Source organism: Stegostoma tigrinum, chromosome 19, assembly GCF_030684315.1.
Source record: "Stegostoma tigrinum isolate sSteTig4 chromosome 19, sSteTig4.hap1, whole genome shotgun sequence".
NCBI lineage: Eukaryota > Metazoa > Chordata > Chondrichthyes > Orectolobiformes > Stegostomatidae > Stegostoma > Stegostoma tigrinum.
Window position 1 is genome coordinate 2,169,157 of NC_081372.1, and position 17,551 is coordinate 2,186,707.

The 17,551-nt window shown below is 42.9% G+C and overlaps 1 protein-coding gene across 10 annotated transcripts in view; it reads right to left on the bottom strand.

Moving 5' to 3' along the window:
* The window catches only part of ralgapb (Ral GTPase activating protein non-catalytic subunit beta), a 125,569-nt gene that overhangs the window by 73,499 nt on the left and 34,519 nt on the right, over nucleotides 1-17,551 (bottom strand). For 7 of the 10 annotated variants that reach the window (XM_059652687.1, XM_059652686.1, XM_059652689.1 and 4 more), the window contains 3 exons: nucleotides 16,895-17,026; nucleotides 14,699-14,877; nucleotides 10,864-10,908 (listed from right to left, as the gene is read on the bottom strand). In XM_059652687.1, coding sequence (XP_059508670.1) covers nucleotides 10,864-10,908; nucleotides 14,699-14,877; nucleotides 16,895-17,026 — 356 coding nt within the window. The remainder of the gene's footprint in view (nucleotides 1-10,863; nucleotides 10,909-14,698; nucleotides 14,878-16,894; nucleotides 17,027-17,551) is intronic. The other 3 variants (XM_059652692.1, XM_059652691.1, XM_059652690.1) reach the window with 1 other exon arrangement.

A 17,551-nucleotide genomic window follows, 5' to 3' on the forward strand; every position in this document is an offset into this window, starting at 1 on the left:
GGGAAGCGAGGGAAGAGATTGCTGCCTCTTTGGCAATGATCTTTGTGTCCTCACTGGAAATAGTGCCAGAAGATCAGAGGGTGGCAAACGTCATTCCCTTGTTCATGAAAGGGAATAAGGATAACCCTGGTTAATTATAGACGAGTGAGTCTTACTTCTGCAGTGGGCAAATTATTGGAGAGGATTCTGAGAGATAGAATTTATGATTATTTGGAAAAGTACAGTTTGATTAGAAATAGTCAGCATGGCTTTGAGGGGGGCAGGTCATGCCTCACAAGACTCACTGAATTCTTTGACAATGTGACAAAACACATCGATGAAGGTAGAGCAGTGGATGTGGTGTATATGGATTTTAGCAAGGCATTCAATAAGGTTCCACATGGTAGGCCCAATCAGAAAGTAAGGAAGCGTGGGATTCAAGGAAATTTGGCTGTCTGGATACAAAACTGGCTGTCCAATAGAATACAGAGGGTGGTAGTAGATGAAAAGTATTCAGCCTGGAGCTCGGTGATCAGTGGTGTGTTGCAGGGATCTGTTCTTTATCTTTATAAATGACTTGGATGAGGAAGTAGAAGGGTGGTAACTTTGTCGATGACCGGAAGGTTGGTGGAGTTATGGACAGCATGGAGGGCTGTTGTCGGTTGCAACAGGACATTGACAGGATGCAGAGCTGGGCAAAGAAGTGGTAGATGGAATTCAACCCAGAAAAGTGTGAAGTGATTCATTTTGGAAGGTCGAATTTGAATGCAGAATACAGGGCTAATGGCAAGATTCTTGGCAGTGTGGATGAACAGAGGGATCCTGGGGTCCACGTCCATATATCCCTCAAAGTCGCTACTCAAGTTGATAGGGTTGTAAAGAAGGCACATGGCATGTTGGCTTTCATCAGCAGGGGAACTGAGTTTAAGAGCCATGAGGTTATGCTGCAGCTCTATTAAACTCTGGTTAGACCACACTTGGAATAGTGTGTTCAGTTTGGGTCACCTCATTATAGGCAAGATGTGGAAACTTTAGAGAGAGTGCAGGGAGGTTTACCAGGATGCTGCCTGCACTGGATGGCAGGTCTTATGAGGAATGGTTGAGGCAGCTAGGGCTTTTCTCATAGGGGAGTGTGGAGTGGACAAGGGAGTCACGGAGAGCGTGGTCCCTCCGGAAAGTGGACAAGGGTGGGGATGGACAAATGTCTTTAGTGGTGGGGTTGGATTGCAGATGGCGGAAGTGTTGGAGGATGACGCGTTGGATCCGGAGGTTAGTGGTTGAGGAAGTGGATGAACTGTTCGAGCTCCTCATGGGAGCACAAGGCGTTGCCGATACAGTCATCAATGTAACGGAGGAAGAGGTGGGGTTTAGGGCAAGTGTAGGTGTGGAAGAGGGATTGTTCTACATAACCTACAAAGCGGCATGCATAGCTTGGGCCAATACAGGTACCCATGGTCTTGGTGAAGTGGATGAACTGTTTGAGCTCTTCGTGGGAGCATGAGGCAGCACTGGTACAGTCATCAATATAACGGAGAAAGAGGTGAGGTTTAGAGCCAGTGTAGGTACGGAAACTTGAACCGTTCATCCACTTCACCAACACCTTCCACCACAACCTTAAGTTCAACCGGACCATCTCCAACATATCCCTCACCTTCCTAGACCTCTGTCTCCATCTCAGGCAACCACGTGGAAACAGATATCCATTTCAAGCCCACCAACTTCCATAGCTACCTGGAATACACCTCCTCCACCCACCTTCCTGCAAAAATTTCATCCCCTATTCCCAATTCCTCCGCTTCCGCCGCATCTGCTCCCAGGATGAGGCATTCCACTCCCATGCATCCCAGATGTTCTTGTTTATTAAAGACAGCAACATACGTACCCCCCCCCCCACCAAAGTGTTTGAGACTGCCCTCGGCCGTGTCTCCCGCATTTCCCATGACTCATCCCTCACACCACATCGCTGCAATAACCGCCAAAAGAGAATCCCCTCATCCTCACATACCACCCCACCAACCTCCGGATCCAACGCATCACCCTCCGACACTTCGGCCATCTACAATCCGACCCCACCAAAGACATTTTTCCACTCCCACCCTTGTCTGCTTTCCGGAGAGATCACTCTCTCCGTGACACCCTGGTCCGCTCCACACTCCCCTCTATCCCCACCACACCAAGCACTTTCCCCCGCAACCGCAGGAAGTGCTACAGCTGCCCCCACGCCACCTCCCTCACCCCTATCCCAGGCCCCAAGAAGACTTTGTACATCAAGTAGATGTTCACCTGCATATCCAATGTGGTATACTGCATCCGCTGTCCCCATTGTGGCCTCCTCTACATTGCGGAAACCAAGCGGAGGCCTGGGGACCGCTTTGCAGAACACCTACGCTTGATTCGCAACAAACAACTGCACCTCCCAGTTGCAAACCATTTCCACTCCCCCTCCCATTCTTTAGATGACATGTCCATCATGGGCCTCCTGCAGTGCCACAATGATGCCACCAGAAGGTTGCAGGAACAGCAACTCATATTCCGCTTGGGAACCCTGCAGCCATATGGTATCAACGTGGATTTCACAAGCTTCAAAATCTCCCCTCCCCCTACTGCATCCCAAAACCAGCTCAGCTCATCCCCACCTCCCTAACCTGTTCTTCCTCTCACCTGTACACTCCACCCACTTCAAGCCGCACCCCCACTTCCTACCTACTAACCTCATCCCGCCCCCTTGACTTCTCCATCCTCCCTGGGCTGGCCTATCCCCTCCCTCCCTCCCTCCCCACCGACACTCATCTCTACTGGCTCCATCCCCATCTCTTTAATCTGTCTGTCTCCTCTCCACCTATTTTCTCCTCTGTCTACCTTCGATCCACCTCCCCTCCTCTCCTTATTTATTTCAGAACCCTCTCCCTTCCCCCTTTTCTGATGAAGGGTCTAGGCCCAAAACATCAGCTTTTGTGCTCCTAACATGCTGCTTGGCCTGCTGTATTCATCCAGCTCCACACTTTGTTATTAAGGGCTATGTTGCTAGGTTTGCAGATAACACAAAGTAGGTGGAGGGGCCTAGTGTTTGATAAGACCATAAGTCCATAAGACATAGGAGTGGAACTAAGGCCATTCAGCCCATCAAGTCCACTCTGCCATTTAAATCATGGCTGATGGGCATTTCAACTCCACTTCCCTGCACTCTCCCCGTAGCCCTCGATTCCTTGAGAGATCAAGAATGTGTCGATCTCTGCCTTGAAGGCATCTAACGTCCCCGCCTCCACTGCACTCCGTGGCAATGAATTCCGCAAGCCCACCACTCTCTGGCTGAAGAACTGTCATCTCATTTCTGTTTTAAATTTACCCCCTCTAATTTTAAGGCTGTGCCCACAGATCCTAATGGAAACAACTTCACAGCGTCCACCTTTTCTAAGCCATACATTATCTTGTAAGTTTCTATTAGATCTCCCTTCAACCTTCTAAACTCTAATGAGTACAATCCCAGGATCCTTAGCCATTCATCATACGTTAACCCTACCGTTCCAGGGATCATCTGTGAGAATCTCCGCTGGACACGCTCCAGCACTAGTATGTCCTTCCTGAGGTGTGGGGCCCAGAATTGGACACAGTATTCTAAATGGGGCCTTACTAGAGCTTTATAAAGTCTCAGGAGCACATCACTGCTTTTATATTCCAACCCTCTTGAGATGAACAACATTACATTCGCTTTCTTAATTACGGACTCTACCTGCAAGTTAACTTTTAGAGAATCCTGGTCCAACACTCCCAGATCCCTTTGTACTTCTGCTTTGCGAATTTTCTCACCGTTTAGAAAATAGTCCATGCCTGTATTCTTTTTTCCAAAGTGCAAAACCTCACATTTGCTCACATTGAATTTCATCAGCCATTACCTGGACCACTCTCCTAAACTGTCTAAATCTTTCTGCAGCTTCCCCACCTCCTCAGTACTACCTGCCTGTCTACCTATCTTTGTATCATCGGCAAACTTCACCAGAATGCCCCCAGTCCCTTCATCCAGATCATTAATATACAAGGTGAACAGCTGCGGCCCCAACACTGAACCCTGCGGGACACCACTCGTCATCGGTTGCCATTCCGAAAAATATCCTTTTATCCCAACTCTCTGCCTTTTGTCAGACAGCCAATCCTCAATCCAAGCTGGTTGCTCACCTCGAACACTATGGGCCCCGACCTTGCTCAGCAGCCTCCCGTGAGGCACCGTATCAAAAGCCTTTTGGAAGTCTAGATAGATAACATCTACTGGGTTTCCCTGGTGTAACATACTTGTTACCTCTTCAAAGATGCCAGTGTTGAGGAAGTTGGGAGGCTGCAGGAGGATTTGGACAGGCCCAGAGAGTGGGCAAAGAAATGGCAGATAGAATACAATGTGGGAAAGCATGAGATTATGCACTTTGGTAGGAAGTATACAGGTGTGGACTATTTCCTAAACAAGGAAAAGTTTCAGAAATCTGAAGCACAAAGGGTCTTGGAAGTCCTAGTTCAGGATCCTTTTAAGATTAACATGCAGGTTCAGTGGCAGTTAGAAAGATGAATGCAATTTAGTATTTATTTCAAGAGGGCCAGAATACAAGATCACAGATGTACAGCCAAAGCTGTAGAAACTCTGATCAGACTGCATTTGGATTCTTTTGAGCCGTTCTGGGCCCTGCATCTGAGGATGGATGTGTTGGAATTGGAGGGGTGCCCACAGAAGGTTTACAAGCATGAACCCAGGAATGAAAGGCTTGTCATACGAGGAGATGCAAGGACTCTGGCTCTATACTTGGGAGTTTGGAAGGATGACGGAGGGATCTGATTGAAACTTATAGAATACTAGAAGGCATGGATAGTGTGGACGTAGAGAAGATGGTTCAACTAGTAGGAGAGACTTGGACCCAAGGGCACATTGTAAGAGTGATGAGACGACCATTTAGAGCAGCATCACAGGTGGACAGGATGGTGATGGAGGCATTTGCCAAGCTGGCCTTCATTGGTTCAGACACGAAGTACAGGAATTGGGACATTATGTTACAGTCATATAAATCATTGGTGAGGCCGCACTTGGAGTATTGTGTACAGTTTTGGTCACCCTGAGGGAAATAGTTAAACTGGAAAGAGTGCAAAGGAGATTTATGAGGATGTTGCCAAAACTAGTAGGTCTGAAATATAGGGAGAGCTTGGCCAGGATAGGATTTTATTCCTTGGAATGTAGGGGAGTGAGGGGTGACCTTATTGAGGTGCATAAAATCATGAAGGGCATAGATAGGATGAATGTGTATAGTCTATTTCCCAGGGATGCGGAATTGAAGACTAGAGGACATAGGTTGAAGGTGAGAGGGAATAGATTCAAGGAGGGCCTGAGGGCCACTTCTTCACGCATATATGTAATGGTGTGTATATGGAATGAGCTGCCAGAGAAAGTGGTTGAGGCAGGTACAATAGCAACATTTAAAAAACTTTTGTCTAGGTACATGGATGGGAAGGATTTAGAGGGATGTGGACCAAATGTAGGTAACTGGAACTAGTTCAATGGGCACCATGGTCAGTTTGGGCCAAAGGGCCTGTTGCCATGCTGTATTACTCTATGACTATGACTCTATCATTGCGATGAGGAAACTTATTTTCAAGTCAGAGGGTGGCTAATCTATTAAATTCTTTGCTGCAGAGGGTTGTGGAGGCCAAGTGACTGAGTGTATTTAAGACAGGGACAGATAGGCTCTTGATTAGTAAAGAGATAAAGGTTACAGGGAGAAGGGAGGAGAATGGGATTGAGAAACAGATCAGCCATGATCGAATGGGGAGTTTACACAATGGTCCAAATGGCCTAATTGTGCTGCTTATGTTATGGTCTTATAGATCCTTGTATTGGAAGAGATTTCAAATGTCTGTCCTTTGTGGATTACGATGTGGATTACTAATGTAAGGAGCTTGGATAACGGGTGGAAGAATGATAAATGCCAAACTGATAAACTTGGAGCCTTCAACCTTGAAGAATGATAACTGACAGCTGTCACTGAAGGGGATGACGTACATTTGCATCAGTTTGACAGCCGAATCATGGACTGATCAGAAAAAAGGTCCCAGTCTGTCACTTGAATTACTGGGTTAGTTTTAAAAGTCGTGTTGAAGTTCTGGGAGTATGTGCAGCTCCTCAGACAAATGAGCCATATGTCATCGGCTCAAGATTTAAAAGCATAACAGAATGTTGTTTTCTGTTGCTTGAGGACTAGAACATAATGTGGTAGAAGTGATACTGCATCATACACACAGTTGCGATGAGACCTATCTAAGATCTAGCATTCAGTTCAGCACCACAAACAGGAAAAGACATTAATGCTGGAGGTTGCACAGCACAGATCCCCTAGAATGGCATCGGAGCTAATAACACCTGTATACAACATTGTGGGTTTTTAAAAAATTCATCTTTTATTATTTATTATTGTTTATTCAAGGGATGAGGGGGTCACTGACCAGGCAGCAGTTATTGCCCATACCTAAGTGCCCAGAGGGCAGTTCAGAGTCAACCAGTTGCTGCGAGTCTGGCGTCACACACAGACCAGACTAGGTAAGGATGGCAGTTTCCTTCCTGAAAGGACATTAGTGAACAAGATAGGTTTTCCCCAACAATCGGCAATTCTTAATCATTGTTAGATTCTTAATTCCAGATATTTAACTGAATTCAAATTCCACCAATAGCAGGATTTGAACCTGGATCCTCAGAACATTATCTGGGTTTCTGGATTAACAGTCCAGTGATAATACCACTAGGCCATCACCTCCACAGATTTGTTGGAGATGGCTATAAAACTAATGTCTCTGGTGGGGGATTTCAGAATAAGGGGTCGTAACATTAAAACTAAAGCTAAACTGTTCATGGCCGATGACAAGATGCATGACTTTCACAAAGGATGGTAGAAAACTGGAACATGTGCCCCCAATAACATTGAAAAGGTTGAAGGGGTCAACTGAAAATTTCAAAATTAAGATTGAGAGCTTTTTGTTGGGTAAAGGTATTAAGAGTGACAGAATCAATTCAGATCGATGACACTGATCATCCATGATGTAACTAAAGGGTCTGAGGAAGTGTTACCAGACCTGAAACGTTGACAAGGTGTAGAGCTGGGTGAACGCAGCAGGCCAAGCAGCATCAGAGGAGCAGGAAAGCTGACGTTTCAGGCCTAGGCCTGAAACGTCAGCTTTCCTGCTCCACTGATGCTTGGCCTGCTGCGGTCACCCAGCTCTACACCTTGCTATCTCAGATTCTCCAGCATCTGCAGTTCCTACTATCTCCAAAATGTTAACTGTTTTTTTCTTCATAGATGCTGCCAGGCCTGGTGAGCTTTTCCAGCAACTTTGTTTTTGTTCTTGTTATCACATAATCTGCCATTTGTTAGTCACTAACAGTCTCCATTCACCCTCCTAGCCAGATCATTATCAACTCCTTTGTCTGTCCAACTGTTGTGTCTTTGGGCTCTATCCCCACCTACTGTTTACTCATACCCCCTCTCCACATCCTACGTTCTGCACAGAAACTGGCATTTTCCTAGCTACCATCAGTTATGAAGAAGGAACACAACCCGAATTGTTAACTCTGATTTCTCTTCACGGATGCTGTGAGTCCTGCTGAGTTTTTCCAGCAACTTTTGTTTTCGTTAGTTAGCTTGATAAGAACCCAACACAAAAACCAAATTCAGTTACAAACACTGAACCACGGTCGATTTCTAAGGTTTTAGCAAAGATCTGTAGCTTGGGTTGTGGTTGAGGTTGTTTACTTGGTTGCCAAGCTGGCTTGTTTTGTTCAGACCTTTTGTCACTGTTCTGGGTGAGATCATCAGTACAGCCTCTGTTGTTCTAGTCTGCTTGGAATTTATATTCTGATCTGTTGTGGTGATTAGTGTCATTCCTGGTTTTGATCTGTCTGGATTTCTATTGGACCGATGATGTCACCTATCATGGTGACAAAAATGTCTGAACAAAAACAAGCCAGCTCGGATAGCAAGTCAACAACCTCACAGATGATATATACCAGTTTTGGAAACACGATTGACTAGACTGCTCCTGACCTTTAAGGGTTAAATACCATGTTATGTTTCAGAAACACAGCTAGCATTCCTTGAGGAACAAAAACAAAGTTGCTAGAAAATCTCAGCAGGTCTCGCAGCATCTGTGAAGGAAAAATAAAGTTAAAGCTTAGGGTCTGGTGAATGTTCCTCAGAACTGGGGAAAACCAAACCTGAAACATTAACTATTTTTCCTTCACAGATACTGCCAGACCTGCTGAGCTTTTCCAGCAACTTTGTTTTTGTTCCCTATTTACAGCATCCGCAGGTCTTTCGGTTTTTATTTAGCATTCCTTGAGATTGGATGGTTGAAAGGCACTAACAGAAAGCTTCAGAACTGAAAGTAAATTTTGCAGGATAGGTGTAAAGAAATTATTTCTTTTGCTTGCAAACCAGAAAGTAATATTAAAATTACAGCCTAACCAGTTACATATAAACTTGGGAAGGATTCCGCTCCCCCCCCGTACAAAAGGTATTGGATATCTGCAACACTGCATAGTCCAGAGGCTGTGAACACTGGGAGCTCAACAGTAAATTTCAAAGATTGTGGCTGATACAATTAAGTATCAGAAGCTCAAAGGACGTGGACCAAGTGGTTGAAGCAAAAATCAGCCATGACCCAAGTGAATATAAGATAATAAAGTGTGAAGCTGGATGAACACAGCAGGTCAAGCAGCATCTCAGGAGCACAAAAGCTGACATTTCGGGCCTAGACCCTTCAGAGCTCTGATGAAGGGTCTAGGCCCGAAACGTCAGCTTTTGTGCTCCTGAGATGCTGCTGGGCCTGCTGTGTTCATCCAGCTTCACACTTTATTATCTTGGATTCTCCAGCATCTGCAGTTCCCATTATCTATGACCCAAGTGAATGGTGGACAAGAAAGGATGAATGGTTTACTGCCAGAAGTACAGCAAAACTCACTGAATTACAATGTGGAGGTAATAAAATCCTTTTCCCACTATCATGGCTTCACAGACAGATACTTCAAAGCGCCACCGCAATTTAATCTCATTCTAAAAGCTGCACAGATGGTGGAAGCTTTCAATTTGCTGTACCAGTGTTGACTCTTGGAAATAGCTCTCCAAATAAATCCATTCCTCAGTCTGAAGATTTAGCAAATATCCGATTCACTTCTGTCACAACATTTTCCCATATTTTCTACTAAGTGCATGTTTCAATATTCACCCACCTTTCCAGATATCAGCCATGCCTTCTAACTATTAAATTACCTTCTGACATTCACAGTCAAAATTCAAATTCAGGAGGACCTGTGAACTGTGCCTCATGCCCTACAGGGCCACTGCCTTTAGGAAAGGACAGGCCTAAGAAAATCGGGGAGAGAAACACCTACTTCAAAAAGTAATGCCATAATGTTGAAAGTAATATCACATCATTAGTACCAACATTAACTGTTAAAGGGACAATGATTTCATTCAGACAGGGCATATAGTAATAGCTTCCACTCAATTCTTAGTCAGCAATACCATTGAACTGTGAGATAAGAATCAGTACCAGTTTAGAGCAATTAACATTCATTGATACACAAGAAGAAACCGAAAATCAGGAAAAAAGGAATCAGTGATATCCTGCATTGCTACCTGTTGTGGAAAGAGCTTAAAGATGCAGTATTCTTGCAGATTGGTTTGCAATGAAATAATAAAACTGCTTTTCAAACTCCACCTTAGACAGAAGTAAAAACTATTCGGGAAATTGGAGATAAGAATGCGCATTGAATGGATTAACCAGGCTGTTGCTGACCATTAGCACCCAAGCCAGATAAGACTGTTGTAAATTTGTAACACCCGCTGTGCAAACTCTAACCTTACAGAGAATTTTATAGCATCAAAACCATTCAGCCCAATGGACCTGAGTAAGTTTGAATATTTCTTGCTAGCGTCCTCTCCCTTGCATATCTTTATGGCTTGTAACTTAGAAGTACAATCTTTCTAACGTTCAGCGTGGGTGGATCACTATTTGACAAAGCAGCCAAATTAGAAAATGTTCCTTGTTAAGTAAAATCAAAATAACAACTGCTCTGCATTTCATTTCCATATGCAAAGTGTAAGTATCAGGGTTATGGTCAGACTAGGGAAAAGGGAAAAAAAAATTCGGATAATGCACTTACTTGTGGTGTGACAAGGCATGAATTGGAAATAAAATCTGTGATTTCCAATGAGCGAATTTTGTTTGGATTCACAGTATGGTCTGTAATTCTTCCTCCCCTAATCTTCAACTTCCTTAAAGTTCATCATCTACATAATTCAAGCTAACATCTTTGGAAACTGAAATAGACTACAGAAATGGGCAGAAACGTGGGCATATTTTTTACTCCTGACTGCGATATTGTTTTTAGTCAATCAAGTGAGGTGGCTGAGGAGCAGGAGAATGGAATTCTCTAAAGAGGCAGAATGCACCAAATAACAAGCGGTGACATTAAAATAAATACCAAATATAAACAGACTAAGCAGTTTGATATTTCACTTACAACAGAATTTAAACCTGCTGCATTTAAAGCAGGAAGCCTGCAACTTGAACTATGTGACATGTTATGCAATATTTTACTTTTTGTAATGTCTCTTCGTTTTTAACTCCTTCAGTAAGTTTCAAAATTGTCAATAGCAGGGTTAGGCAAGAAAATGTGTGTAAAAATGGGAGTATTACTTGCATCTGCATGGCAATAACAAACAGAATACTGCAGCTTTAAAAATCCTGTGGTTAATATGAATCAGATTGGCAAGAAACAAGGAGTGAAATGGTAACCCTTATATCAGGTCCAGTGTATTGATCAGTGATGGAATGTGCCAAATGCTCAAAACTTTATACCATAAGGGGGTAACCTTTCCCGAATGATATTGGTCCTTGCAATGCCTATGGAACAAAAAGAAGCATGGCACTGTTTAAAAATACAAGTTTTCATCGTGAAGTTCAAAACTAAAGTTTTTAGAACTTAAATCTTGATCAGAAATAGTACACAGCATCCTTTTTTTCAGCTACTCACCAAGTGGTCTGAAAATCGGTCAGCTCAGGAACTGCCATGAGTACACCTTCTAGAAACTGCTTGAACTGAATGAAGTTAGCAGCTAAATAATTCTGAGTTTCTGATAGAGTTCTGAGGGGGCAGGAGCCAAAAAAAAGCATACTGAAGAAAGTTGCCGATTACCATAAGTAATTACAAATCCATTACTTCCAAACATGGTGATCAACAATGTTCTGTTATTCGGCATGGGGAAATGGAAGAATGAAATATAAAAGCAGGGCTATTTTGTTACAGTGTACAGAGCAATAGTGACAGCACTGCTGGAGTGCTGCGTATAAGTTTGGTCTCCTTACTCGAGAAAAGGTATAACTGCACGAGAAGCAGCTCAGAGAGAAGGCTCACTCAATCCAAAACTCCTTTGCACATTCTGAACCTGTGATCATTGCCATCTCAAAGAGTAAGGGCAGCAGACATAAGAATAGCATCAATAGCAAATTCCTGTCCAATTCACTCACCATTCTGACTTGCAAGTCTATCGTTGTTCGTTCAGTGCTCTATCTGGTTTCAATCTTTTTGAGACTCTCTAGTTGTTGATACAAATAAGTGGCTTGCTAGGCTATTCCACAGGGTAATTAAAAGTCAACCATTGCTGTCGGTATGGAGTCACATTTGGCTAAACTAGTTTAGGATAGCAGACATCCTTCCTTAAGTGACATTGGTGAATAGACAGGTTTTCACGACAACCAACGAGTCATCACTAGACTTTCCTTTCCAGACGTGTGTTGAATTTAAATGTTACCACCTGGCTGTGGAATTTGAATCCATGGCTCCAGAACGTTACCGGAGTCTTTCAATTAGTAATCCAGTGACTATTGCCTCCCTGAGACAGAGATCACCAGAACCAGGTTTTGTGCAGTAAAGGGCTGCCTTGAGACACGGAATGTGTGCAGTTAGGATTCAGGAAAATGTCCTCAGTGTAGCTGGATAGCTCCATGCAATGCAAACCTAGCCGTACTTGCTCCCAAGGACTTCCCTGAAGGTTGGAGTTAAGGAATCAGAACAGTGCTGAAGCTGTAGGGAATTCAGAAGAAAACAATGAACAATTAATACTTGGTGGAGTTGAGAGTGAGGGTTGAAAAAAAGACCACAAGCAATGTGTGCTCATGTAGGGGAGCAGACTGGGAGCCAGGAAAATTAACTGGCACAGTATTGCCTTGAAGAGCTGGAAATGTGCCTGTTAACTGCTGGACTACAATTCCAGAATCCAGGAGCACAATGCTTGAAAAGAACATAAGCAGTGGTTGAGGCAGTCAATGACAAAAAGTGCAGGTTCCAGTTGCAAGTAGTAATGGTCGGTGTATAGACCCAATATACCGACCATTACAATGCACAGCCAGAACCGGCACCTTCTGGAGGCTGCAAAAACTAGACCATACACATTCGAACTGGCACAAGACAAGAGCGCTTCACAGGAAGCTCCATACCACAGATGTCACTGAAGGAGGGGACAAAACATCTGCTATCAAACCTCCCAGCTCAGTGAACACACTAATACCTATTACATAAAAGCATTTCTGAGCTGGTTGATTTGTTAAGAAAATCTTAGGGAAGGGGTTGCTGAGAAATGTGAGAACTGCCCTGCCTTCACTTGCTATCTGATGTGCTTGGTCAGGTGTTCGACATAATTAGTTATGTATATTTAGTTCAGGTTAATTCTAACCGGATAAACTGTTATCACTGTTCTAACTTTGTAGAGCGGAGTTTACTGCTGCTGATTAGAAACTTTGAAATATTGTCATAATTTTGCAGTTCCTGGGATTTCACACTGTCAGCTTTAAAAAACAATTACTGATCCCTAACCATACTGCACATTAAATATACTTATTGTAAAAGTATATAAAATAATAAGGGGTATAGGCAGAGTTAGTGGTAGTTGTCTTTTCCCTAAGGTGGGGGATTTCAAGACCAGGAGACACATTTTTAAGATGAGAGGAGAGATTTAAAAGAGACATGGGGGCTTCTTTTTAAAAAGAGGGTAGTTCGCATGTGGTATGAACATCAAGAGGGAGTGGTGGATACATGTACAATTACAACATATTTAAAAGACAGGAACAAGAACAAAGTTGCTGATGGCTTTCATTAACAGGGGGATCGAGTTTAAGAGCCGCGAGGTTATGCTGCAGCTCTACAAAACCCTGGTGAGACCACACTGGAATATTGTGTCCAGTTCTGGTCGCCCTATCATAGGAAAGATGTGGAGGCTTTGGAGAGGGTGCAAAGGAGGTTTACCAAGACTTCCAAGGTAAGACCTGTAAATGAAGCTGGCAAAGTTACCCAACAAAAAAAAAATCCCAATTTTGGAAAAAACATATAGAAGGTTAAGGGATGCACTGATCTAACTTTTCAAGAAATTACCAGAAACAGATAGGGTAGATAAGGAGAACTTATTTTCACTGGTTGGGGATTCCAGGGCTAGGGATAATAGTCTTAAAAATTAGGATCAGACATTCAGGAGAGATGTTATGAAGCACTTCTACACACAAAAGGGTGGTAGAGGTTTGGAACTCTGCACAAACTGCAGTGGATACAAGATCAGCTGTTAATTTTAAATTTGAGATAGATAATTTTTCATTAAGTAGAAATATTTAAGGGATCCAGGCCTGAATCAGACACATGGAGGTAGGCCATAGATCAGCCATGATCTCAGTGAATGGTTGAACAGGCTCAAGGGGCTGAAAGGCCTACTCCTGTTCCTATGTTCCTCAAATTCTGGGGAAACCATGATTTTGGTTTGGTAAAACACAAGTAGTTGGAATTTAAAATGTCAAATGTTTTAGTTTAATGCGTGGTAACCCTGTGCTATCCGTAAACTAAGAACACGATGAGAAATTGTATTGTCACTTACATTGGGAGTAGTCTTGAGATATTTTGCAGCTTGCCGTGCAATGTCAATTACTCACTTGGAATTACATCGCTGAATGCACACTATTAGAAAAACTACTTTATGTACACAAATTATAACTGCATCATTTGATGAAAACTGTTAAACGGCAGAAAGCAGAGAATTATTAAATTATGGGCACACAGTATTGCCTGCTGGCTCTTGACGACCAGACATGATCAGGAAATGAACTAGTAAAACAAAGAGGTCTCCATTAGATCATAAGATGCAGGAGCAGAATTAGGTGTTTTGGCCCACTAGGTCTGCACTGCAATTTGAGCATGGCTGGTACGTTTTTCAACCACATTCTCCTGCCTTCTCCCCATAACCTTTGATCCTTTCAATTTCTCAATTTATAAGGTATTTGAACCAACAGAAAACAAGGACTTACAGGTCAGTGCCTCTATGAAATGAAAGTTGAACATTAATACACATTTTAATATTGTTTCCACATAGTAAAAATATTATACAGGGCCAAGTTAAACCATGAGCTGACATTACTTTCCAATGCACATACAGCATGAATGCATGTCTGAGTACACCTAAATGTTAATTCGCCATTACACAGCAGTATGAAGAAAAAGCCAGACATTGTTCCACTATCTGAGAATTGAAATGAAGCTATATATAATTCATGGTAGCACTTTTTAATTTGTAGTAAAAGGTTGGCTGCTGCTTGTTTTAGTCGAGGAATGTTGTCCAGATAAATTAAAACACAACTTTACAGAAGCTAAAGTTACCGAGAAAGGCATCCACCAGACAGCTGACACCACGCATGGCTCGGAAGAAGATTTGAGGCAGTTGTTTGAGGCATGGATGTTGTACCATTTCCTGTGCCATCCCGCTAACACTCAAAAGCTGTTCCTGGAATTTTGGTGTGGTGCTTATTATGGCTGGGTTACTCAGATCCACTGGATTGCTGTAGTGAAATAATAGGGAGTTTTTTAAAAAATGCAATTGCACCAGAGCAAAATTGTTCAGAATAAGTTAAGTAAATCAGACCAAGAGCACAATCCACAGAGTTTAAACTACTTTTCTAGTTTACTATAAAATCTACAAAATTTACAACAAACATCAATTTTTTTTGTGATAATGGGAACTGCAGATGCTGGAGAATCCAAGATAATAAAATGAGAGGCTGGATGAACACAGCAGGCCCAGCAGCATCTCAGGAGCACTAAAGCTGACGTTTCGGGCCTACCCCTTTGTCTAGGCCCGAAACGTCAGCTTTAGTGCTCCTGAGATGCTGCTGGGCCTGCTGTGTTCATCCAGCCTCACATTTTATTATCTTGGATTCTCCAGCATCTGCAGTTCCCATTATCACTGATACAATTTTAACCTCACTGCAAAGCCTCTTCCAGGGATGCCTGACCTGAAGAAGTTACCCTCCTCCCTCCGGACCAACCTCAGGGAATCTCTCTCCCAGTGCAACTCTCTTGTAATCTCTTCAGCCTTGAAACTGCTCGACCAATTTTTTTTTTGACAAGGTTGAGCTCCTCTGATTGGGATGTCTGTGATGAGGGATCACTAACTCATAGGTTGTTGGAACATGAAATGGTTTTTCATTGTGAATAAGTTGAGGCTGAGATGCTTGAAGGGAAAACTAGATAAGCATTAGAAGCACAGGAAGGATATGGAGCTGTTTTGGAGAAGTAGTATCTGTTTTTGAAAAACAGAAGAGGTGTCAACAGAGACAGTGGGGTGGGAGCTGATGGGTTTCTCCATGCTGACAATGGATTGTAAACACAATATCTTTGCATTTGTATGTATTTAAGGTCCTGAGCTAATGGGAAAAGGAGTACTTTGAAAATGCACTTTTAAAAAGAAAGTTACAGAAGCTCATTGTAAGGGGTGTTTACACTGCTGTTTTGTCCGACCAGTGGGAGTGGTTGGTTGCATACAGGCCAACATTAGGAGTGCATACAAAATGAGATTTGGCTGGCAATAATTAGCTGATTTGTTTGTCGAGTTGTAATGAGTTGTGGATGACAAAGGCCATCTGCCTGCCTACAACTATATGGTTGGCTCCTGGGTAGCCAAGCAACGATATGTCAGCAACATTAGGTCATCCGGAGTGGTTGCAGAGTGCCCCTCCAGTTGAAAATACCTGAAGTCTTAAGAAACCCAGTTTATTTTCCCTCACTAATAACTGCAAGCTGTTGTTTTTAACCAATAATTTGTGAACCAGTTGTGCTGTGCCTCCTGCAAAGAGGAGAAAAGAGGCTGAAAACAGCAAGTCCAGACAAGCAAATGGATCATCCCAGCAAATCCTGCAGTGACGGGCCATTGCTCTCCTCCACCCATAACACCAAGGATTTTGTGTCTGTGTGTAGGGGCAGTTTTGTAAGGGGGTCAGCGTTTTAACTGTCAGAGCAATATGTCGATAGTGCATTAACTGTTTATCTGGTGTTAAGAATTACTATTTAATACAAATAAATAGATTCTAAGTACAGAAATCAGGCCCACACTTTGTTTATTTCGATCTAAATGGACAGGGAAATTGAGGAACGTGGGCGCACTATGACAAAATCTCGAACTTTTGTGGTGCATTCAGTTCCAGCACCCTATCACAATGAGGCATGACAGATTCTAAAATAACAAAGTGTAGAGCTGGATGAACACAGCAGGCCAAGCTGATTCTTGGCAGCAGCAAAGCTGACGTTTTGAGCCTAGACTCTTTTCTGCTCGGCCTGCCGTGTTCATCCAGCTCTACACTTTGTGATCTCGGACTCTCCAGCATCTGCAGTTCCTATTATCTCAGATTCTAAGATATTATGCTTTTAAATTACAAAATCTGAGCGACTATTTCATCAAACATGAACGCAACGTAACAGGTAGGTTAGTAGCTGTGCACAAGACATCATTTTGTATCAATAGTCTAAAAGGCAGGTCACATATGCTTACAGCCCTTAAGTGCACACACCATGCGTTCATACCTAAGCATGTGCAAAACACGAAACCAAGTCTGTGCAATGCAGTCATTGTCCATTTCTGTTGGAATCAGGATTGCATCTTCATCTGGAACTTTGAACGGAGGGAATGAAGGACCATAGGTAAACCGCAAAAGCCTTTGGAGACAGAAAAATTGCTATAAATGCAATTAAAGAGAGTGGCTTGTGTCTATATGTAGATCGGTAACAAATTTACACAACTTTTACATTGTACAGCTACAAATATGTATCTCCATTGTAATAAATTTAATTTTCCAAACATATTCACTAAATGAGTAGCTTGCAATCATTTCTAATGCAAAACATAATTGAGGTGCTGAGATTCTGGGAGCTGTGACTTGCAGTGAAATTACATAGTTTACTACTTTGGGATCCATGATTGTATCCAACTTGCAGCAATGGGAAGTCCATAAGGCCAAGTGATGTAGGAGCTGAAGCAGGCCATTCAGCCTGAGTCTGCTTTGTAATTCAATGAGATCATGGCTGATCTGAATCCTCAACTCCACTTGATTAAAAATCTAACAAAGCATTGAATACACTTAACTATCCAGCCCCCGTAGCCTAATCAAGAATTTCACAAATTCATTACCTTCACAGAAGAAATTCTTCCTTCTGTCTTGAATGTACAACCCCTTATTCTGA